The 24802-nt window shown below is 39.2% G+C and overlaps 1 protein-coding gene across 1 annotated transcript in view; it reads left to right on the forward strand.

Moving 5' to 3' along the window:
• Positions 1–21141, forward strand: part of DCK (deoxycytidine kinase) — a 27870-nt gene extending 6729 nt beyond the window's left edge. Inside the window, exons 3-7 of the mRNA XM_060188456.1 lie at positions 3405–3598; positions 11915–12062; positions 16954–17069; positions 18786–18876; positions 20966–21141. Of these exons, the coding sequence (XP_060044439.1) occupies positions 3405–3598; positions 11915–12062; positions 16954–17069; positions 18786–18876; positions 20966–20992 (576 nt within the window). The 3' untranslated portion in view covers positions 20993–21141. The remainder of the gene's footprint in view (positions 1–3404; positions 3599–11914; positions 12063–16953; positions 17070–18785; positions 18877–20965) is intronic.
• The last annotated feature ends 3661 nt before the right edge of the window (positions 21142–24802 follow it).

Consider the following 24802-nt stretch of genomic DNA (forward strand, 5'->3'; position numbering starts at 1 on the left):
TGATAGGTCAGAGAGAAATTGAGAGAGGAAGAGGGAAATAGAGAGGGAAAGAGAAAGATATACATCTTCAAACCTACTTCACTGCTCATAAGGCGTCCCCCTTTGTAGGCTTGCAGTAGGACTTGAACCCAGGTTCTTGAGTCTTTGTGCATAGTATTCTGTGCGCTTAACCAGTGCACCACTGCCTGGACTCCTCAAATAACACTTTCAAAGATAGCTTTAAGTTTATGTTTTAATCTTGGTAGTAGTTACTATATATATATGTAAACTTTCTTTGTTTTATTTGGAAATGATTATTAACGTGGGAGAGCCAAAACATTACCTGTCATTGTTGTTGGATAGGACAGAGAGAAATCAAGAGAGATGGGGAAGACAGAAAGACACCTGCAGTCCTGCTTCACTACTTGTGAAGTGACCCCCCCCTCCTGCAGGTGGGAAGCTGGGGGCTTGAACCAGGAGCCTTATGCCAGTCCTTGCGCCTCACACCATGTGCGATTAACCCACTGCACCATCACCCAGCCCCTATCTCAGCTTTCTTAGTACACTGTCTACAGTGAGAACTAGATTATTTCCAGCTCTAACCTTGAGGCGGCCAGTCCAGCTTTGAATGTTTATCTATTCATCACCTTGTTGGCAATTAGTATAAAATTGGAAATTTGGGGCTGTTAGTATTTTGATTTCTTCCCCTACCCAATAACTGAATTTGCATCTGTGTACTTAGTATATATAATTTTTTTAACTGTTTGTTTCTTAGTGCCACCTAGTGGCTGAAATGTTTCTGTCCCTCCAGTTTTAGCAAAAATAATGAGACAAAACAAAATGATTGTGTAGTCCCCCCTCCCTTTTACTTCCAAAGTAGGATTATCTTTAAAACATCTGCCAGCCACTATATTGAAGGTTAATTTCAAGTAGTTACTTTATGTGGTGGCAAATAATGGGTTGCTGGAAAAATCATGATACATTTTTGCATAGAAAAACAGAAAAAAAAGTCATGACTTTTCCTACAACCCAGTATTATTATTTTAGGTCCAGAGTTTTGATTGAGTGTTATTTTTGGGGGGATTGTTAGGGAGATATTTGTACTTTTTTAAAATTTTGGAATTCTTAACTCTGAATCCTATTTTACATATGTATTTAAATTAATGAGAGAAAGAGGTATAACCAGAGCATTACCCTAGCATGTTTCATGCCAGGGATGAAATTGAGAAAACATACCTGAGAGTCAAGTGCTTTATCTACTGTGCCACTTCCAGGGCCACCATATCTTACTTTTATCCATCACTTCTTACTCTGTTTAGTAGCTGAACTGGAGAACCTCTGCTGTAGGACTTTGCCGTTAAGTTGCTTCCTGCTAATAAATAAAGGAAGAGAGAACCATCAGCAGCAAGAGGTTTTTGTAATCCAAGCTAGAAATGGCTTCCATTGCTTCTTTGATTCTGTTGACTGAAACTGAGTCATGAGGTTATAATTAACAATAAGCAAAGCAGTGAGATAAATCCTACTTGTATGTGCAGCAAGAAAAACATCCTAGTCTTAGGGAACATATTTTGCTACATATACATACTAGGGGCTTGAAACCCTGTCCTTACACATTGTAGCAAGTGCACTCCACAAGGTACACCACCACCTGGCCCCTTAAGTTAATTTTTAAATGCAACTTAAGTTCAAAATACCATAAAAGAAAAAGTAAAAAGCTTATTGCATAAGATAGAGGCCAAAACACTGCCCTATCTATTCAGTGGTTAAGATCAAACAAGGAACCTCAGGCTTGCTGTCCTGTGCTCTACTCACTGGGATACCTCCCTGACTGCTCGGTCACATGTTTAGTTCATTTATGTGGCAGTTGTTGAAGTTTCAAGTTAATAGTTTTGGTAATAGGTTTTGCTATCACTAACCTTAATACCATAAAAATCCATTTTTTTTCTTTTTTGAAAAAATAATAGAAGCACTTTTAATCTAAGTAACATTTTTGATAATGAATTTCTATCAGTCATGAATACATTTTCTATTATAGTATTTAAAATTGTCCATATCAGAAATAAACATTTTAGGGGACGAGGCGGTAGTGCAGTGGATTAAGTGCACATGGTGTGAAGCGCAAGGACCACATAAAGATCCCGTTTCGAGCTCTTAGCTCCCCACCTGTAGGGGGTTGCTTCACAAGTGGTGAAGCAGGTCTGCAGGTGTCTTTCTCTCCCCCTCTGTCTTCCCCTCCTCTCGATTTCTCTCTGTCCTATATAAAAGCAATGACAGCAGTAACAACAAGGGCAACAAAATGGAAAAAGATGGCCTCCAGAGAGCAATGGATTTGTAGTGCAGGCACCAAGCCCAAGCAATAACCCTGGAGGCAAAAAAAAAAAAAAAAAAAAAAAAAGAAAGAAACATTTTAAAATACAGAGCATCAGCATAGTATCCACATTCATTTACTTCACAGTTGGGACCATTACTTAATTGCAGTGCAGCATTTTAGAAAGAATCTAACTATAGGATAGGTCTTGGTTTTGAATGGCTTTGCTGTTTATATGATGCACTGATAGTGACAAACTGTTCAGTCTCTGACCTTCATTCCTTTTTTTTACCTCCAGGGTGCATGCCTGCACTATGAGTCCACTGTTCCTGGAGGCTATTTTTTCCCTTTTGTTGCCCTTGTTTTATCGTTGTTATTATTATTGTTGTTGCTGCTGTCATTGTTGTTGGATAGGACAGAGAGAAATGGAGAGAGGAGAGGGAGAGAAAGACACCTGCAGACCTGCTTCACTGTCTTTGAAGTGACTCCCCTGCAGGACCCCGGGGCTTGAACTGGCATTCTTACACTGGTCCTTGAGTTTTGCGTCATGTGAACTTAACCCGTTGTGCCACTGCTCAGCCCTCTGGTACATGTGCTGCTAGGTTAGAACTTGGGACCTCATGGTTGAGAGTCCAATACTTTATCCACTGCACCACTTTCCAGACCACCCCTCATTCCTTTTTTAAAAGTCTTTTAATTCAAACATGCCATTTAAAGAACTTTTTAGAGCTGAGTGGTGGTGCACCTGGTTGAGTGCACACATTATAGTGTGCAAGGACCCCGGTTCAAGCCCCCAGTCCCCACCTGTAGGGAGGAGTTTCATGAGTGGTGAAACAGTGCTACAGATCTCTCTCTCTCTTCCTATTTCTCTTTGCTCTCAAATTTTCTGTCTTTATCCAAAATAAATAAATAGCACCTTTTTTGTGAAATTATTTAAGGAATTGATGGTTAAGCTAGCTTCCTACATTCTTTCAGACTATAGGAACTAGAAAAATGACGGCAGGACAGAACTGGAGGAAAATGTAATCATCTCAGAAGCTAATTGTGGTTCTTCTTGAAATATAACTGATCATTAACTTTGCTTCTTCTTTTTATTTACTTTTTTCAATTCAAATAGGAACTGACAACATCTCAGAAAAGTGGTGGGAATGTTCTTCAGATGATGTATGAGAAACCTGAACGATGGTCTTTCACGTTCCAGTCATATGCCTGCCTCAGTCGAATCCGAGCTCAGCTTGCCTCACTCAATGGCAAACTGAAAGAAGCAGAGAAACCTGTGTTATTTTTTGAACGATCTGTGTATAGTGACAGGTATATATAAATGATTCATACTTGTCAGTTTGGAGTCTTCCTTTTCCCTCCACTACTTTCTGGGCATCAGAGTGAAGAGTGGCTGAGTTGGAAGACAATAATATTTGAAGTCTTTAATAGTTTGGTGCTGGGGGTTTCATGTGGCTCACTCACTAGAGTGCACACACTTGCCATGTGTGAGGATCTGGGTTTGACCCCCCTCTGGCCACCATGTGGGGAGCACCTGCCTGCAGGGAGGAAAGCAATGGTGTCACTCTAGCTCTTTGTCTTTTTTTTTTTTTTTTTTTTTTAAATTTAAGAAAGGATTAATTAACAAAACCATAGGGTAGGAGTGGTACAACTCCACACAATTCCCACCGCCCAATCTCCATATCCCACCCCCTCCCCCGATAGCTTTCCCATTCTCTATCCCTCTGGGAGCATGGACCCAGGGTCATTGAGGGTTGCAGAAGGTAGAAGGTCTGGCTTCTGTAATTGCTTCCTAGCTGAACATGGGCGTTGACTGGTCGGTCCATACTCCCAGTCTGCCTCTCTCTTTCCCTAGTAGGATGGGTCTCTGGGGAAGCTGAGCTCCAGGACACATTGGTGGTGTCTTCAATCCAGGGAAGTCTGGCCGGCATCCTGATGATACCTGGAACCTGGTGACTGAAAAGAGAGTTAACATACAAAGCCAAACAAATTGTTGAGCAATCATGGACCCAAAGCTTGGAAAAGTGGAGAGGAAGTATTAGGGAGGTACTCACTGCAAACTCTAGTATACTTCTGCTTTCTTACTTTGGTGCCATACTCCAAACTCAGTCAATTTCTCCTTTGCGTTTCTACTTCTTTTTTTTTTTTTTTTTACATGCATAACATTCCCCAGATTCCCATTTAGCAATACAACCCCCACTATTTCATTCATCATTTTTCATGGACCTGTATTCTCCCCACCCACCCACCCACCCACCCCAGAGTCTTTTACTTTGGTGTAATACTCCAATTCCATTTCAGGTTCGACTTGTGTTTTCTTTTCTAATCTTGTTTTTCAACTTCGGCCTGAGAGTGAGATCATCCCATATTCATCCTTCTGTTTCTGACTTATTTCACTCAACATGATTTTTTCAAGGTCCATCCAAGATTGGCTGAAAACGGTGAAGTCACCATTTTTTACAGCTGAGTAGTATTCCATTGTGTATATATACCACAACTTGCTCAGCCACTCATCTGTTGTTGGACACCTGGGTTGCTTCCAGGTTTTGGCTATTACAAATTGTGCTGCCAAGAACATATGTGTACACAGATCTTTTTGGATGGATGTGTTGGGTTCCTTAGGATATATCCCCAGGAGGGGAATTGCAGGGTCATAGGGTAGGTCCATTTCTAGCCTTCTGAGAGTTCTCCAGACTGTTCTCCACAGAGGTTGGACCAATTGACCTTCCCACCAGCAGTGCAGGAGGGTTCCTTTGACCCCACACCCTCTCCAGCATTTGCTGCTGTTACCTTTTCTGATGTGTGACATTCTCACAGGAGTGAAGTGATATCTCATTGTTGTCTTGATTTGCATTTCTCTGACAATCAGAGACTTGGAGCATTTTTTCATGTGTTTCTCGGCCTTTTGGATTTCTTCTGTGGTGAATATTCTGTCCAATTCCTCCCCCCATTTTTGGATGGGGTTATTTGTTGTCTTGTTGTTGAGTCTGGTAAGCTCTTTATATATGTTGGTTATTAAACTCTTATCTGATGTATGGCATGTAAAGATCTTCTCCCATTCTGTGAGGGGGTCTCTTGATTTGGGTAGTGGTTTCTTTTGCTGTGAAGAAGCTTTTTAATTTGATGTAGTCCCATAGGTTTATACTTGCCTTAGTCTTCCTTGTAATTGGATTCGTTTCATTGAAAATGTCTTTAAAATTTATGCGGAAAAAAGTTCTGCCAATATTTTCCTCTAAGTATCTGATAGTTTGTGGTCTAACATCCAAGTCCTTGATCCACTTGGAATTTACTTTTGTATTTGGTGAAATAGAGTGATTCAGCTTCATTCTTCTGCATGTTTCAACCCATTGTTTCCAACACCATTTGTTGAAGAGACTCTGCTTTCCCCATGTAATAGTCTGGGCCCCTTTGTCAAAGATTAGATGTCCATAGGTGTGGGGCCTCATTTCTGGGCTCTCAATTCTATTCCACTGGTCAGTGTGTCTGTTCATGTTCCAGTACCAAGCAGTTTTGATGACAATGGCCCTATAATATAGTTTGAGATCTGGCAGTGTGATGCCTCCGGTTCTGTTCTTTTTTCTCAAGATTGTTTTGGCAATTCTAGGTCTTTTCTGGTTCCAGATAAACATTTGTAGCATTTGTTCTATTCTCCTAAAAAATGTGCTTGGGATCTTGATGGGGATAGCATTAAATTTGTAGTTGGCTCTGGGTAATATATTCATTTTGATGATGTTAATTCTTCCAACCCATGAGCATGGAATATCTTTCCACTTCTTTGTGTCTTTTTCAATTTCTTTGAGTAGTGACTCATAATTTTCAGTATACAAGTCTTTCACTTCTTTGGTTAGGTTTATTCCTAGATATTTTATTGTTTTTGTTGCTATAGAAAAAGGAACTGATTTCTGGATTTCAATTTCTTCTAACTTAGTGTTTGCATAGAGGAATGCCACTGACTTTTGAATGTTAATTTTATAGCCTGACACATTACTGTATTGCCTGATGATTTCCAAAAGCTTCTTGCTAGATTCCTTAGGTTTTTCCATGTATACTATCATGTCATCTGCAAATAAGGAGAGTTTGACTTCTTCTCTTCCAATCTGTATCCCTTTAATTCCTTGCTCCTGCCTGATTGCTATGGCAAGAACTTCCAACACTATGTTGAATAGTAATGGTGATAGTGGGCAGCCCTGTCTAGTACCTGATCTGAGGGGAAATGCTTCCAGTTTTTCACCATTGAGTATGATGTTGGCTGTAGGTTTGCTATATATAGACTCCACTATCTTCAGGAATTTTCCATCTATTCCTATTTTTTGTAGTGTTTTGATCATAAAGGGATGTTGTATTTTGTCAAAGGCTTTCTCTGCATCTATTGATATGACCATGTGGTTTTTGGTCTTGCTTTTGTTGATGTGGTGGATCACATTGATTGATTTACGTATATTAAACCAACCTTGCATGCCTGGGATAAACCCCACTTGGTCATGATGAACAATCTTTTTGATATACTGCTGTATCCGGTTGGCTAGAATTTTGCTCAATATTTTCGCATCTATGTTCATCAGAGATATTGGTCTGTAGTTTTCTTTTTTGGTTGTGTCCCTGTCTGCTTTTGGTATCAGGGTGATGTTGGCTTCATAGAAGCTGGCAGGGAGTATTCCAGTGTCTTCAATCTTCTGGAAGACTTTTAAAAGTTGAGGTATTAGTTCTTCTTTGAAAGTTTTGTAGAATTCATTTGTAAAACCATCTGGTCCAGGACTTTTATTTTTGGGAAGATTTTTGATAACTGTTTCAATTTCATTAGCTATGATGGGCCTGTTCATGTTATCCACTTCCTCTTTACTTAGTTTTGGAAGTTGGTAGGTATCTAGGAAATCATTCATTTCTTCCAGGTTCTCTAGCTTGGTGGCATATAGTTATTCATAGAAGCCTCGCATGATATGTTGAATTTCTGCAGTGTCTGTTGTGATATCTGCTCTTTCATTTACTATCCGATTTATTTGGGTCTTCTCCCTTTTTTGTTTTGTGAGTCTGGCTAAAGGTTTGTCGATTTTGTTTACTCTTTCGAAGAACCAACATTTACTTTCATTGATCTTTTGTATGGTTTTCCTATTCTCAATGTTATTTATTTCTGCCCTAACTTTAGTAATTTCTGTCCTTCTGGTTGCTTTAGGGTTCCTTTGTTGTTCTTCTTCTAGGTCTTTAAGATGTGCAATCAGGCTGTTTATTTGTGCCTTTTCTTGTTTCCTAATGTGTGCTTGTATAGCTATGAACTTCCCTCTTAGGACTGCTTTAGCTGTGTCCCAAATATTTTGATAGCTTGTGTCTTCATTTTCATTGAACTCTCGAAACATTTTGATTTCTTCCTTGATTTCCTCTTTGACCCAGAAGTTGTTAAGAAGTGTACTGTTGAGCTTCCACATTTTGGCACTGTTACTAATCTTTTGTTGATTGTTAAGTGTTAGTTTAATTCCACTGTGGTCTGAGAAGATGCTTGGGATGATTTCAGTGCTCTTGAATAGGCTGATGCTGTCTTTGTGGCCTAACATATGGTCTATCCTTGAGAATGATCCATGTGGATTTGAGTAAAATGTGTATTCCAGTTTCTTGGGATGAATGACTCTGAAAATGTCCAATAGTTCTAGTTTATCTATCTCTTCATTTAGCTCCCTTATGTCTTTACTGATTTTCTTCCTGGATGATCTGTCAAGTTGAGAGAGTGGGGTGTTGAAGTCCCCTACTATGATTGTGTTACTGTTAATATATTGCTGTAGCTCTTTCAGTAGAAGTTTGATGTATTTAGATGGCTTCTCATTGGGTGCATAGATATTAATAATTGTTAAGTCCTCTTGATTGACTGATCCTCTGAGCATTAAGTAGTGTCCATTCCTATCTTTTTTAATCTTATCTATTTTAAAGTCTATCATGTCAGATATGAGAATAGCTGTTCCTGCCCTTTTTTGTGGGCCATTGGCTTGAATGATAGTTTTCCATCCTTTCACTTTAAGTCTGTGTTTGTCTTGTTGCGTTAGGTGAGTTTCCTGTAGACAACATATTGTTGGGTTGTGTTTTCTGATCCATCTTCCTACTCTGTGTCTTTTAATAGGTGAATTCAGGCCATTGACATTTATTGATATCAAAGATTGAAGATATTTTAACGCCATTCTTGTAGAATTTTAGAGTGTTTTGATATATGTTCTATTTGTGGTGGTCTGGTTGTTTATAGGAAACCTTTCAGAACTTCTTTCAAGGCAGGCTTGGTGATGGTTGCTTCCTTCAACTGTTGCTTGTCTGAGAAGGTTTTGATGCTTCCATCTAGTCTGAATGACAATCTAGCAGGATATAGTATTTTTGGCTGAAAGCCTTTCTCATTGAGCACTCGATAGATATCTTGCCATTTTTTTCTGTTCTGTAGTGTTTGTATGGAGAAGTCTGCTGCTAATCTTATGGGTTTTCCTTTGTAGGTGACTCTTTGTTTTTCTCTTGCAGCCTTGAGGATCCTTTCTTTATCCTTATTCCTTTCCAATCTAAGTATGACATGTCTTGGTGTCTTTAGGTCTGGGTTAATTCTGTTTGGGACCCTCTGGGCTTCTTGAATCTTTATGTCTTTGGTGTTGTCTAGACTAGAGAAATTTTCAGCTATTATGGCCTGAAGAACGCTTTCTTCCTCCTCTTCTCTTTCTTCCTCTGGTAAGCCAATAATGCGTATATTGTTTCTTTTGAAGTCATCCCATAGGACTCTGTTGTTGTTTTCAGCATCTCTTAATCTCTTTTTGAGATCTCTTACTTCTTCTTTAGTTGTCTCTAATTCATCCTCAATCTTGCTAATTCTGTCTTCAGCCTCATTGATTCTATTCTCTCTGCCCTCTACTGCTTTCTGGAGTTCATCTATTTTGTTGCCCTGCTCTGATACTGTTTTAGCTTGTTCAGCTAGTTGCTTTCTTAGCTCAGCAATTTCAGCTTTCAGCTCTCTAATAATCATGAGATTATTAGAATTTTCTTCCATATTCTCATTTGTTGTTCCTGCAGTTTTGATTACAATTTTTTCAAATTCTTTACTCACTCCTGTTATTATTTCCTTAGCTAATGTTTGGATGTTGAACTCGTTGTTTTGTGCTTCGCCCTCTGGAGGACTTTTAGCTGGACTCTTGTCCTGGTTCAAGTCTCCATTATTTTTTCTTGTTGTTTTAACCATTTTATATAAGTTAAGAGGTTTTTCAATCCCTGAGTTGGAGTTCAGTGGTGTAAAAGCCTTTTTTTTTTTCGCCTGTAGGCTATGGTATCCTGAGGGCTTTTAAACTATCAATAGGCTTCTTGGCTTAATCAATGACTCCTGACCAAGAGATAAAGCAGGGTGTGGCAGCGATAATCCAGTGGTTATGCAAAGAGACTTTCATAGCCCTTCAGCTATGCCACTAGGTATAGGTCTTCTCCTGAGTTTCCCGGTTAGATCTCTGTGCCCTGGTGTCCCTCCCTGTTGCTGCTCCAGATTCTGAGGGTAGTAGCAATGGAGACTCAGAGTTGTACTTGGTGAGTCTCTGGGGAGTCCTTTCCTCCCTTCAGCTGTCCCCTTGTTGGTGGAGCAGACTGGAGGTGGTGTCTCCACTGACAAACAGTCGAACTGTTAGCAGTCACTTAATCTCTCCTTAGGCCCCTCTCTCCTCTCTGTCACCAGCCACGCGTGTTTGTACTCACGGGTGATTTACTGGGTTTCTGTGGTCATTCTAGTCCTGTCTTGTTTCGGTCCGGGTGGTCTCCTTTGGTATTCCTAGTTGATCCGGGAGAGGAGAGGAGAGGAGAGAAAGCGATCTCAGCTCTTTGTCTTTTACCTTTTATCAAAAAGAAACCAATCAACAACAACAACAAAAAAAACCTTTCCATGAGTTGACGGAGTAGGGCTGGCATGAAACCCCAGTAGTAATTCTCGTGACAAAAAAATTAGTTTGGTCCTAACAGCATTAATGAAGTTCTAGTATTTATAGGGAAACTGTAGGGGATATGGTGGTCATTTCATTAAAGACTAGATATTTTTCCTCTGGAAATTCTCATTTGCGCTGGTTTGATTTTTTTTTTTTTTAATTTATTTTTTCTTTTATTCTTATTTTCACCAGAGCACTGCTCATCTCTGGTTTATGGTGGTGTGGGTGATTAAACCTAGGAACTTGGAGCCTCAGGCGTGAAAGTCTCTTTGCAAAACCATTCTGCAACCTCTCCCACCCCCCCTGGTGAAATCTTGATCTAGAGTCTCTACTTAGTCAACTAACCTTAAAAGGGGATTTAGAATGACCCTGTTTATACAAGGATTCTTTTTTTAAAAAAATTTTATTAGTGATTTAATAATGACTAAGAAGATTGTAAGATAACAGGGATATAATTCCATGCTGCTTTTAATCTCTAGATTTAGCTGAGAGCAGCGATTTCTCATGTGCTTAGTGTTTTTTAGGACTCCTTTTGATTATTAATAAATATGGTGGAGCTCAAAGAGCTTTGTATCTTACTGATTTTTTTAAAGATATATATGTGTGTGTGTGTGTGTGTGTGTATTAAGGGGGGGGTGATGGGGAAGGAGAGGGAGAGACACACCACAGCACCAAAGCTCCTTTCAGTGCAGTGGAGTCACAGCTCAAACCTGGGTAGTGCATGTGGCAAAACAATTTTACTAGGGAGTCTGGCAGTAGCACAGTGGGTTAAGCGCAGGTGGCGCAAAGCCCAAGGACCTGCGTAAGGATCCTGGTTTGAGCCCCCAGCTCCCCACCTGAAGAGGAGTCACTTCACAGGTGGTGAAGCAGGTCTGTAGGTATCTGTCTTTCTCTTCCTCTCTCTGTCTTCCCCATCTCTCTTGATTTCTCTCTGTCCTATCCAACAACGATGGCATCAATAACAATAATAACTACAACAATAAAACAACAAGAGCAACAAAAAAGGATAAATAAATATTTTTAAAAATTATAGTATTTCTCAAAGATTAGTGAGAAGGTATCATTTTTGTGTTTTTGGCAATATCTTTAATGTCTGACTTAATATAGAACATATAGATTCTTATGCTTCTTTATATGTATATGAAGTAATATTGTATGAATCTGACTATACAGAACCCTGAAAAACCACATTCTTTTTTTTAAAACTTATTTTTCCCCTTTTGTTGCCCTTGTTTATCGTTGTTATTATTGTTGTTATTGCTATGATTGTTGTTGGATAGGACAGAAGGAAATAGAGAGAGGAGGGGGAGGCAGAGATGGGGAGAGAAAGACACCTGCAGACCTGCTTCACCACCTGTGAAGCAACCTCCCTGCAGGTGGGGAGCCTGGGACTCAAACCGGGATCCTCATGCCGGTCCTTGTGCTTCGTGCCACATGTGCTTAACCTGCTGCGCCACTGCCTGGCTCCCCTTCACCACATTCTTAAAAAATACCCCTCCTACCTTATGCTTTTGTTCACTAATCCTTTCTTAAATAAAAAATTAAAAAAAAAAATACCCACAGTGTATTGTAGTTGGAGATAACTCTGCTTTTTCCTACTCTCTAAGGCATTACTTGCCAAAGTTTTAAGAGATTGTCAGTAGGTCCATTTGCTTTCTATTTCTTGTGTTTCTTGGAAAGGATTTATGTGTTGATGTAACCTCCCTTTCAGGTATATTTTTGCATCTAATTTGTTTGAAACTGAGTGCATGAATGAAACTGAATGGACAATTTATCAAGACTGGCATGAGTGGATGAATAACCAGTTTGGCCAAAGCCTTCAACTAGATGGAATCATTTATCTTCGAGCTACTCCAGAGGTGAGATGTTAAAAAATTTTTGCTTGCTCTATTGAACATTTCAAATATAGTTAGAAATCTCTTCAGGTAATACACAGTTTCTGAAGACGGTTTAATTCTACTCCTTACCCTCTAACTACTTCCCACCTCCAAATTAGAAAGTCATCACTGTAGAAAGAAGCATTCTATTTCTTCAACAAACTAGAAGCTCAGATTCACCAATTTGCTTTTTCATGTTCTTCTCTACTCTTCCTCAGTTTTTATTATTTTTTTCAAACATTTGCAAGTTCTCTTATGTAGAGCAAAACATTTACTTTAAAGTTTTTTTAAAATTTATTTGTTGCCCTTGTTGCTTTATCGTTGTAATTATTATTGTTGTCTGTCTTCGTTGTTGGATAGGACAGAGAGAAATGGAGAGAGGAGGGGAAGATAGAAGAGGAGAGAAAGATAGACACCTGCAGAACTAAAGATTAAAAACAAACAAACAAAAACCCCCTTAACAGCTGCTGGAATGAAGAGTTCCATGTGGTGGTCTTTTCAATTATAGTTGGAGTTTCAGTGCCTAGGAACTTAGTAATTTTTTTTTCTTAACAGAGCACTGATCGGCTCTGGTTTATGGTAGTGCAGGGGATTATACCTGGGGACTTAAGAGCCTCAGGCATGAGAATCTCTTTGCATAACTATTGTACTATTTACACTCACTCAGAAGTTAGTAGTTTATTTTATTTTATTTTCCATTGTGGGGATTAATGGTTTACAGTAAAATGCAGTAGTTGTACCTATGTAACATTTCTTAGTTTTCCACATAACAATTTAACCCCTTCTAGGTCCTCCTCTGCTATCATGTTCCAGGGCCTGAACCATTACCAACCACCCTAGAGTCTTTTACTTTGGTGCAATGTATTTTTTTTTAATTTAATTTAATTTTTTAGCAGAGTACTGCTTAGCTCTGGTTTATGGTGGTGCAGGGGATAGCCTGGGACTTTGGAGCTTCAGGTATGGGAAGCTATATACCTCTGCCCAGAGCTTAATAAATAATTTACTGTGTGAGTCCAGTGGTAGTGCAGCGGGTGAAGCACAGGTGGCGCAAAGCTCAAGGAATGCCGTAAGGATCTCGGTTTGAGCCCCTGGCTCCCTACCTGCAGGGGAGTTGCTTATTAGGCAGTGAAGCAGGTCTGCAGGTGTCTTAACTTTCTCTTCCCTTCTCTGTCCTATCCAACAATGACGACATCCATAACAATAACAAAACAAGGGCACTAAAAAGGAATAAATAAATATTTAAAAAAATATTTACTTAATGAATGACAAAGTTGATGGAGATCCATTTCAAGTGATCTTTATTATTATTATTTACTTTCCCTTTTGTTGCCCTTGTTAATTTTTTTAGTTGTTGTAGTTATTGTTATTGTTGATAGCATCATTGTTGGATAGGACAGAGAGAAATGGAGAGCAGAGGGGAAGATAAAGGGGGGAAAGAAAGATAGACACCTACAGACCTGCTTTACCACCTGTGAAGCGACTCACTCCCCTGCAGGTGGGGAGCCGGGGGGGCTCCAACCCGGATCCTTATGCCGGTCCTTGTGCTTTGTGCCACCTGTGCTTAACCCGTTGCACTACCGCCCGACTCCTTTTTAAAAATTTTTTAATATTTATTTATTCCCTTTTGTTGCCCTTGTTGTTTTATTGTTGTAGTAGTTGTTGTTATTGATGTTGTCGTTGTTGGATTGGACAGAGAGAAATGGAGAGAGGAGGGGAAGACGGGGGAGAGAAAGACACCAGCAGATCTGCTTCACCACTTGTGAAGTGACTCCCCTGCAGGTGGGGAGCCAGGTTCTGGAACCAGGATTCTCATGCTGGTCCTTGCGCTTTGCGCCACCTGCGCTTAAGCTCCTGCACTACTGCCCAACTCCCCATTTCAAGTAATCTTGTGCGATTATTTGTGGCTTGGAATGGGTGGGTAATAGCAGCTACAGTTAAAAGATATTTTGAGGCCCCTTGCCCTTTTCCACTTTTGTTGCTGATTTGAAAATTACCGTTGTGAGCCCTAACCCTAATAGCTATTACTGTTTTTTAAATACTTTATTTATTTATTAATGAAAGGGATAAGAGAAGAGAGAAAGAACCAGGTGTCACTCTGGTACATGTGCTACCAGGGATTGAACTCAGGACCTCATGTACCTTATTCACTATCCCAATTCCCAGACCATCCTATTGTTTGTTTATTAGGTGGTATAACCAATACTGTCAAGTGAAAATTCTTGATAAAACTAATTCACGGGGGTCGGGCGGTAGTGCAGCAGGTTAAGCACACATGACGCAAAGCATAAGAACTGGAGTAAGGATCCTGGTTCGAGCCCCCGGCCCCCACCTGCAGGGGGTCTCTTCACAAGCGGTGAAACAGGTTTACAGGTGTCTTATTTTTTTCTCCCCCTCTCTGTCTCCCCCCCTCGATTTCTCTCTGACCTATCCAACAACAACGAAATCAATAACAATAATAACGTAACAGCAATAAAACAACAAGGGCAACAAAAAGGGGAAAAAAAAACCTGTCAGGATTACATTTATTAAAACATTTCCCAGTTTGGGGCTTGTAGTCCATCTCTTTCTTATTTCTTTCTCTCTCTTTCTTCCCTAAGTCACAAGTGGACTCTGACAAATGTAAATCTTTTATTATTTATATTTATTTATTTATTTCCCTTTTGTTGCCCTTGTTTATCATTGTTGTTGTTATTGCTGTCATTGTTGTTGGATAGGACAGAGAAGAATGGAGAGAGGAGGGGAAAACAGAGAGGGGGAGAGAAAGATAGACACCTGCAGACCTGCTTCACCACCTGTGAAGCGACTCCCCTGCAGGTGGGGAGCCGGGGGCTCGAACCGGGATCCTTCCGCCGGTCCTTGCGCTTTGTGGCACGTGCACTTAACCTGCTGCACCACTGCCCGGCTCCCACATGTAAATCTTGTGACTTCTAGCTTGGAGAACTTTTATGCTGCCATTGAAGCTGTTTTTTCAAAGAAACTAGGCTTCTGATTATTTCTTCCCCCCACCTTCTTCTTCCTCTTTTTGGTGGACCTAGAACCCCACACATGGAGGATTTCCCCACTCCCAAGTTCCTCTTCATTCATAGACAGACAGACAGACAGACAGACAGAGAGCGCTCAGCACAGCACCAGAGGTTCCCTGGGTCTGTGGCACCCCTCCCACCCCCCATGTGTGGAGCTGGAGCTTGACCCCGGGCAGTGTGCATTCCAAGGCACACTGCCTTCCTGGTGAGCTAGTTTCTGATCTCCAAATTAGGTCAATTCCAATTGATGATTTTGTTATATCAAGTAAGCCAGAACTCAACACTAGTAATGTTATTGAAATTCACTTTTTTTTTTTTTTTGGAAATGTCTTTGTGTTTATAAAGATAGTTAATGCAAGTATAGAAAGAACATAATAACCATTTTTCTGCTAGAAGCATAGATTTTTGGAGTCTTAACAAAACTATTTCATCAATATAATTTGTGATATCTTTTGATTAGAATGATTTAATTCTTCGAAAAGAGAGGAACTATAGTTTATATTCTGAACTTAAAATATTTTATTCATTTATTTCTCCCTACAAGTGGGGATGGGGGCTTGAACCTGAGTCTTTGCACATTATAGCAAGTGTGCTCAACCAAGTGCACCACCACCTGACCCCTGAACTTATTTATTTGTTTATTTTGGATAGAGAGGGAAAGAAGAGCTATAGAAGGAAAGGGGGAGAGACACCTGCAGCACTATTTCACTGCTTATGAAGCTTCCCCCCTGCAGAGCAGGTTGCCAGGGGCTTGAACCCTGGTCTTTGCACACTGTAATGTGAATGCTCAACCAGGTCTGCCACCACTTGGCACCACTGAACTTTTTTCTTTTTGCCAAATTTATTTTGGATAGTATGTATGAAGTATGGATACCAAAGCTTATACTTTTATTTTGATTTAATTTTGGCTGAGAATCCAAAGCTTTATTCACTACACCACCTCCTAGAGCTGACTTAATTTTGAAAGTACACCTTGGTTTAGAGCCACCAAATGGTTAAAAAGCACAGGGAAAGGCAGGATAGACAGCATAGTGGTTATGTATAACTCTCATGCCTGGAGGCCGGATGGTAGCGAATTGGGCTAAGCGCACATGGTGCAAAGTACAAGGATCTCAAAGTGCAAGGACCGGCATAGGGATCCCCACCTGCAGGGGGGTCGCTTCACATGCTGTGAAGCAGGTCTGTAGGTTTCTATCTTTCTCTCCCCCTCCCTGTCTCTATTTCTTTCTGCCCTATATCCAACAATGACAGCAATAGAAACAACAACAGTAATAACAACAATGATAAACAAGGGCAACGAAAGAGAAAAAATAGCCTCCAGGAGCAGTGGATTCATCATGCAGGCACCAAGCTCCAGCAATAACCCTGGAGGCAAAAAAAAAAAAAGACTCATGTCTGAGGCTTCTGGGTCCCGGATTCAATCCCCAGCACCACTGAAGCCAGAGCTAAGCAGTGCTCTAGTTAGTGTATCATTTTCCTGCTCCCTTTCCCCTCTCCCTGCTTCCTTCCCACTCTTGCTTTTTTCTCTCCCTCCCTCCAACCTTCTACCTGTCTTTTCCCTCTTATTAAAATGAAAATAAGTAAAAAAAAATTTTTTTTTAATTGTTTGTTCTAGTCTTAGACTGAGTCTGGGACTATTGAGAACATGGCAAAATAGAGAACACTTTTCCCCTATTGAAATATTTTCTAAGTATACAGAAGGATCAATAAACTATTTCACATTTTTAGAAGGAATCAGTAGAAAGTTTGACTATTGAGACTTAGAGACACTAGATAAGAAAATTTTGATGCAGCAGATAAAAGTGACTGTCTCTTGTCCTTTTCCCTCTCTCACTTATTGCTTGTTTTAGAAATGCTTGAATAGGATCTATTTACGGGGAAGAAATGAAGAACAAGGCATTCCTCTTGAATATTTACAAAGACTTCACTATAAGCATGAAAGTTGGCTCCAGCATAGAACACTGAAGTAAGATTTCGTACTCCTATTTATCTTTAATACCTTAATCAGATTTTTATCTAAGGCATGTACAGTTTTTATATTTAGCCATTTTGTTAGTGTTATAGGATTTCTCAGAATTAAATGTAGATTTTGAGGTTTTTTTTCAAAAAACAAATTTTTTTTTTCTTAAAGTTTTATAGCTAATCTCCCCTAAAGTAAGAAGTGTATTTGTGTAAACCATTTAGTTTTTCTCCAAGAGGATTTTGATAACTTTTTTTTCTTTCTGATCATATAGTCTTATTTTTAACCAAATCACTGTACTGAGGAAATGCTGATTCATAAGACTGTTGCTGCAGGGCTACAGTTTCTCATCTCAAGGCAGGTGCCAGCATACCATACTCATCACCAAATTCTTTTCCTCCACTAGAGGCCCACCTCCACCATTGGAGTCTTTGAATCTGCTAAAATAGACCATCTTTACTGTTTCACCCTGTACTTTCCCTTAGTTTTCTTAGGTCCCACCCATGAGTAAGATCATCCAGTATTCATTCTCCTTATTTCACTTAGTGTGGTTCCTTCCAGTTCCTTCTGTGTCTTACCAGAATAGAAGAGCTCATCTTTCCTTAAAGCTGGGTAGAGTTCTATTATGTACATATACCATAGTTTTCTTACCCACTCAAATGTTTTGGGACAGTTGGGCTATTTTCAGATCTCAATAACAATATTCTTAAATTATTTCTTCAATCAAGACTTAGGAGGTTGCTAAGCATAATTATCAAGAGCATGGATTTTATTATTAGTGAGATTTTCAAATTCAGCCTTACTAGTGTGCAACTTTAGACAACCTCTAGCCTCAGAATGAGCTTCCTGAACTTTAGTTATCTCATTTTAAAAATACAGAAATTTGTGGCCCAGGAGGTGGTGTAGTGGATAAGGCATTGGACTCTTGAGCAGGAGGTCCTGAGTTCAGTCCCTGGCAACACATGTACCAAAGTGATGTCTGGTTCTCTCTCTCCTATCATTTCTCATGAATCAATAAATAAAATTAAAAAAAAAAATAACAAATTTTGGTGCAGGGGTGGTGGTGGTGGTAAATAGCATAATGGCTATGTAAAGAGACTCATGCCCGAGGCTCCAAAGTCCCAGGATCAGTTCCCCACACCACCGTAAGCCAGAGCTGAGCAGTGCTCTGGTTTAAAAAAAAAAAATGTGCTTAAAAAAAAACACAAAGGGGCCAGGTGGTGGCGCACCTGGTTGAGCGCACATGTTGCAATGTGCAAGGACCCAGGTTCAAGCCCCTAGTCCCCACCTGCAGGGGGAAAGCTTCACAAGTGGTGAAGCAGTGCTGCTGGTGTCTCTCTGTCTCTCTCCCTCTCTATCCCTCCCTCCCATCTCGATTTCTGACTGTCTCTATTCAATTAATAAATAAAGATAATGAAACAAACAAAAAAAAAAAATCTAAAAGAAAAAAACAAAAATTTCACCTTTTGGTATAAATATTTTTGGTTTTTGAGAGTTGAATGTCACAGTGCCTAATTTGTACATATAGTATATCTGAAAATGTAAAGATATGTAAAGTAAATGTAAATGAGAAAGAAGGGTTTGCTGTGTGAAGCACTTGGGCAATAACTAATATAAAGTGATTGACAGTAATTTTCCACTGATAAAAGAATGAATTTTTAATATTTCTCTTTTGTTTACTGCTTTTCTGATTACTTTGTTCATCTCACTATTTTTAAACAGAACCAACTTTGATTATCTACAGGAAGTGCCTATATTAACACTGGATGTTAATGAAGATTTTAAAGATAAACATGACAGTATGGTTGAAAAGGTAGATTTTTATACAAACGTCATATACTAACTTTTGTTTTTGTCTTACTTGAAAAAGGTCTTCTTGGGCCAGGAAGATTGTGCAGAGGTAGTACACCAGACTTTAATGCTTGAAACCTCAGAGGTTCCAGGTTCAATTCCTGGTGAAAGTAGAGGTGATTGTTAAGTGAAGAAGGACAGCTACTTGATGGTTTTGCTCATAAGTAGAATATAGATAACTAAAGCAAATGAATTTTCAAAAAGAATGGAAACCAAACAGCAGTGGTTGGGGCTAGGGGCACAGAACCTTGGTGGAGCTTGTGTAGATGTAAAATTATATCCCTGGATCTAGTGATTTTGTACAGTGCTGTTAAATCACTATAAAACAATGAAGCAATAAATAAGGACTTCCCCCCACCTGCATCCCAAGGCATTTCCGGGGGGGGGGGGGGAAATAAGTGTTTACAGGCCAGAGAGATAGTGAAGAATAGAGCACCAGACTTTTCATGTCAGCCACAGAGGTCCCAAGTTTAGTTCCTGGTAATGTGTGTTTGAGTTGAGTAGTATTCTGCTCTCTTTCTCTGTAATAAAAATTAATAATTAAAAAAAAATTTCTAACTTGTGAGAAATAACTTTTTTTTTTTTTTTTTGACTAGAGCACTGCTGAACTCTGGCTATTGTGGTGCTAGGGAACTTCCCTCTTCCATACAAGTCATGTGCTACCACATGGCTTCTCCCCTGTTGTGAGAAAATTTTCTAACAGAAAAGATGATATAATGTTGCATTTAAGAGTTGAGATATAGTAAGATTTAGATAGTTTAGATGCTAATCCTGACTTCATATTGAAAATTTGCGACCTTAGTGTGTGTATGTGTTTGTGTGTGTGTGTGAATTTAAATTTACTTAAACTAAATTCATTATAGGGTATGTTAGAAACTGATTGGGTATGAATTTTTATATTAGTTAAAGTCTTGAGGTTAAAATTTAAATTTCTAGTTTTGAGTATTATTTATTTAGTTTTGAGTATTATTTGTTACTTGGTCAATGGTGAATTGGAATTGCCTGGTCATTATACTTGTTTTTTATCTGTCAGATAGTTGTGAATTAATCATAAAATACTAGGATGGAACATATTGATGAATACTTGAGAGAGAATATACGGTGACTCTGCACCCACAAATATTTGATCTTCAAACATGGGCACATGTTGGAATAAACCTCGTAGCTGGGAGTTGGGCAGTAGCGCAGTGGGTTAAGCACACGTGGCGCAAAGCACAAGGACCCACGGAAGGATCCGGGTTCGAGCCCTGGGCTCCCGACTTGCAGGGGAGTCGTTCCACAGGCGGTGAAGCAGGTCTGCAGGTGTCTTTTTCTCCCCCTCTCTGTCTTCCCTTCCTCTCTCCATTTCACTCTGTCCTCACCTACAACAAGACATCAGTAATGACTACAACAATAAAACAAGGGCAGCAAAAGGGAATAAATAAATATTAAAAAAAAAAAAAAAAGAAAAGGAGAGAGACAGAGGAGGGAATTGGGCAGTGGCGCAGTGGGTTAAGGGCTGGCATAAGGATCTGGGTTCGAGCCCCCGACTCCTCACCTGCAGGGGAGTCGCTTCACAGGCCCTAAAGCAGGTCTGCATGTGTCTTTCTCTCCCCCTTTCTGTCTTCCCCTCCTCTCCATTTCTTTCTGCCTTATCCAACAGCAATGACATCAATAACAACTACAAGACAAGGACAACAAAAAGGGAATAAATAAATATTTAAAAAAAACTATAAAAAAAAAAGATGGAGGAGAGAGGGAAAGATCATGACACTGAAACTTCCTCCAGTGCAGTAAGGACATAGCTCGAACCTGAGTCATGTACATGAAAACATAGGTGCACTATGTAGGGAAATTACATTTGTTTACTTCTGACATTTTTTTTCTTTTCTCCTGCCCCCCAATACTTTGAATACTGATGTGCTTTTTTTATTATTTCTTCTAAAAGTTAATACTTGACTTAGTTACTTACATAATTGAGTCTTCAACTGTTAAGTATTTTTTAAACAGATGAATATTAGATACCTCAAATTAGTTTATAAAGTGTATTAATATATTTTTCCTCTCTTCAGGTGAAAGACTTCTTGAGCACTTTGTGATCTCCCTGAAGACCATAAGCTACCAGATGACTCCAGATCCTTCACCTTTGTCTGTCATCATAATTTCAGATTTGTTCAGCCCAAGTTTTTAGCCAGTTTGTTCTAAGATCCTTTTTGAGTTAAGTTTATTTTCTGTCTTCTCCTCCTTATTATCATTATTATTAGTTGTTTTTTTTTTTTTTTTTTGGTGTGTGTGTGTGTGTGTGTAGTTTAAAAAAGCAAAGTCATTTATCTCTCACAGAAAGACGGGAGACATAGAGGGCTCCAGAATCAGAGTATTGGCTAAACTACATCTTAAAGAAGCCTCTATTCTTCTGTCCTTCCCTTCTTACCCTCACGGGACAGGCATTTTTGTCTTGGTGCTACTCATCTTACTGATGATCAATTTCTTAACTAGAAACTTTTATGCTACATAGTTTGATCATATGTCTGTGTAAGTTAGTGCTCCTATTAAAGGCTGAAAAGTGGCCTTAAGACAGCCTTAGAAAAATATTTCAATGTTTTGCTTTCAATGTTTTCTACCAAGTTCTTCTCCTTCTACCTTAATTTATGTGGGCTATAAGACAAAGGATAGCACTTGATCACGCCTCTGATACTTACTAATGTGTCTGTAAAACATAAAGAACAGGTTCCCATTTTATAATAGTTTAGCTTGTAAATCACTTAATTTTTTTTCCTGGCTTTATTTCTACAACTGTGGTACAGATCAAGGCTTATTCTTTATTTCGCATGAGATTTTGGAGGACTATGTTTCTATATTTAAGAGGAAACGATCTTAACTTAAAAAATAATGGGGGTACGTGAAGTATCTTACTTGCTAAAAATCACACACTTCCATGTGGGAAGACTTGGATTTGGACCCCTGGCACCAGAGGGAAAGCTTCACAGATGTAGGAATGGTACTGTGGTGTCTCTCATGCTCTCTTGTCTCTTTCTGTCTGAAATTAAAAGGAAAAAAAAAGAGTAGTGGAGTCATGCAGGCACAAAGCCTCAGCAGAAGATCCAGCTTATATGATTCTTAAAACCTACCTGCTTTCTTCCTTCTTAGACCATTCATCTGGAAAGGAATATTATTACATTTGAAAGATATGTTTACACTATAAGCCATTTAAGGGGGCAGTGTACTTTTCCCTAAATTTCCCATTTTTATATGTAATACTAGTAGAATGAAGTAGTGGGATAAGTTTTTCTGTTTTGCCCTTTATTGACCCTGCAGTGTAGTAAGTAGACTTTCTTTGCTTTCATGCTTGGTAAGAAATGTGGGAGAAAGATTGTCTTCTTTGAAGTTTAGCCAGTTTAGTGCCAGCTTTTATTTCCCCCCTCATCCCACTGGTCTTTACTGTCTTCCTGTTAATTTAAAATTTAAATAAGAGTGGGGTCGAATGGTAGCGCAGCAGGTTAAGCGCAGGTGCCATGAAGTGCAAGAACCAGCGTAAGGATCTGGTTCAGGCCCCCGGCTCCCCACCTGAAGGGGGGTCTCTTCACAGGCGGTGAAGCAGGTCTGTAGGTGTCTTATCTTTCTCTCCCTTACTCTATCTTTTCTCTCTGTCCTGTCCAACAACAGTATCAATAACAATAATAGTAACCACAACAACGATAAAAAACAAGGGCAACAAAAGGGAAAAAAGAAAATTTAAATAAGAGGCATATATTTTGTGATAGCATTGTGATCACTCTTCACTTGCATTATTTGCTTTACTTCTCTGTAGGGTTGCTTTCCCTCCTTTCTCCCTTTCTCTCTCCCTCTCTCTCTTTCAAACCGTTACACTCATCTCCCCCCCTTTCCTTTTTGTAGATAGTGAGAATTAAATGAGAGGAGATGAGACACCAAAGCACTAATTTGCTGCTCCTGAAGCTTCCCCATGCAGGTGTTTCAGTGTGCTAGTTAGGGGCTTCAGCCCAGGGCCATGTGCATGGTGAAGTATGCTTTCGACCTGGTGAGCCATCTCCAGCCCCTATTGGGTTATATTGTAAAATCCCTTTAAGATAAACTACATATAAAAATTATCTTGCTTTATGTATCTTGAGTATGTATAGAGAAGATAAAGGGATAGAAGGCTCCCATTAAGTACTTATTTATAAACTACTTATGTAAGCCATTGTGGTTTAAAAGTCTTCATGAATTTATTAGAAATTTATGTGTAATTAGAAGTGTTTTTTTTTTGTCAAGCTTTATTTGTAGTTATATGTACAGTGACTTTTATATGTATTTAACCTCTCTACTTGACATTTAAAAAAAGTTTGTTTTTGAAGTGACAAGAGTTGCTTACTTTGAGAAATGCTTCAGTTTTGGTTTCTTGATAATCAGAGATGCGTATTTAATGGGCTAAATAATGTACATGCATTGATCTTTAAAGAGAATTCATTTCAAGTATAATCACTGAATAGTCAAGCTACGGCAATATTGTATGAATTTTTTGTTTTGTTTGATATAATTTAATTTGGTTAAATATTTACTTAAAAGGTATAAATCGGGGTCAGGCGGTAGTGCAGCGGGTTAAATGCACATGGCACAAAGTGCAAGGACTGGCGTAAGGAGCTCGGTTCGAGCCCCCGGCTCCCTACTTGCAGGGAGTTGCTTCACAGGTGGTGAAGTTGGTCTGCAGGTGTCTTTCTCTCCCCCTCTTTGTCTTCCCCTATTCTCCATTTCTTTCTGTCCTATCCAACAATGATGACATGAACAACAACAATAATAACTACAAAAACAATAAAAAAACAAGGGAAAATAAATAAAAATAAAAAATATTAAAGAAATAAAGGATAAATCACAGCCTATATTGCACATATACTCATTAAAATGATTGCATTTTTAAAAAATATTTTATTTATTTGATAGAGACAGCCAGAAATTGAGAAGGGAAAGACAGATAGAGGAGACACCTGCAGCACTGCTTCACCACTTGTGAAGCTTTCCCCCTGCAGGTGGGGACCAGGGGCTTGAACCCGGGTCCTTGAGCACTGTAATATGTGCACTCAACCAGGTGCGCCACCACCTGGCCCCTGTATTTTTTTAGGATTAAAATTCTACCTCTGTAAAAACAAAACAAAAAATTTTACCTCTGAAGAGGAAATGAATATAAGAAGCTGACCAAATATACAGTGACACTCTTTTAAGTGGAGACATAATTACAGATTTTTAGCAGCTTTTATTTTCATTTGTTTTTGTGGAGCTGGGGCCTTGTGCATGTGCAATTTCACTATGCCAGGCCACTTTTTCCATTCACAGAGAGGCAGAGAGAACAAGAGACACAGCAACATTGGAACTTCCTCTGATGCCCTAGTACCTCCTGTGTGATGCCAGGACTCCAGCCTGGACTGTGTGCTTGGCAAGATGCAGATCAACTATTTCTCTGGCCCATTCAGTAACTTTTTAAAATGTTAAGCATAACGCATTTTGAAATTTGTAGAGTTGTAAAGAAACTAACAAGGTTTTTCTTTGTCATGACTCAAAAACTATGCCTACCGGAAATTTACTCAAAAGAATTTGAGTTTAATGGTCTCTGTAACCTCTTGGTTCTGTTTCCTATATCAGATCATCTTGCATTAGGGTGTATACACTGTTTCTTGTAATTTACTCTTAATTAAGAAAAAAAGAACTTTTTTTTTAATGAAGGGTATCAAACCAGTGTCTCATGCATTCATGATACAGCATTGCCACTTCACTAGCCCAATTTTTATCTTTGAAAGATTTTTTATTATGCCTCGTTATGTAGCTCACCTGGATAGTGCATTGCTTTGCCCTGTGTACAACTCAGGTTTGAGCCCAGCTCCTAGCAAGCTTCTGTGTTATGTAACACAAGTACCATCAGG

This window comes from Erinaceus europaeus, chromosome 3, assembly GCF_950295315.1.
Source record: "Erinaceus europaeus chromosome 3, mEriEur2.1, whole genome shotgun sequence".
Taxonomy (NCBI): domain Eukaryota; kingdom Metazoa; phylum Chordata; class Mammalia; order Eulipotyphla; family Erinaceidae; genus Erinaceus; species Erinaceus europaeus.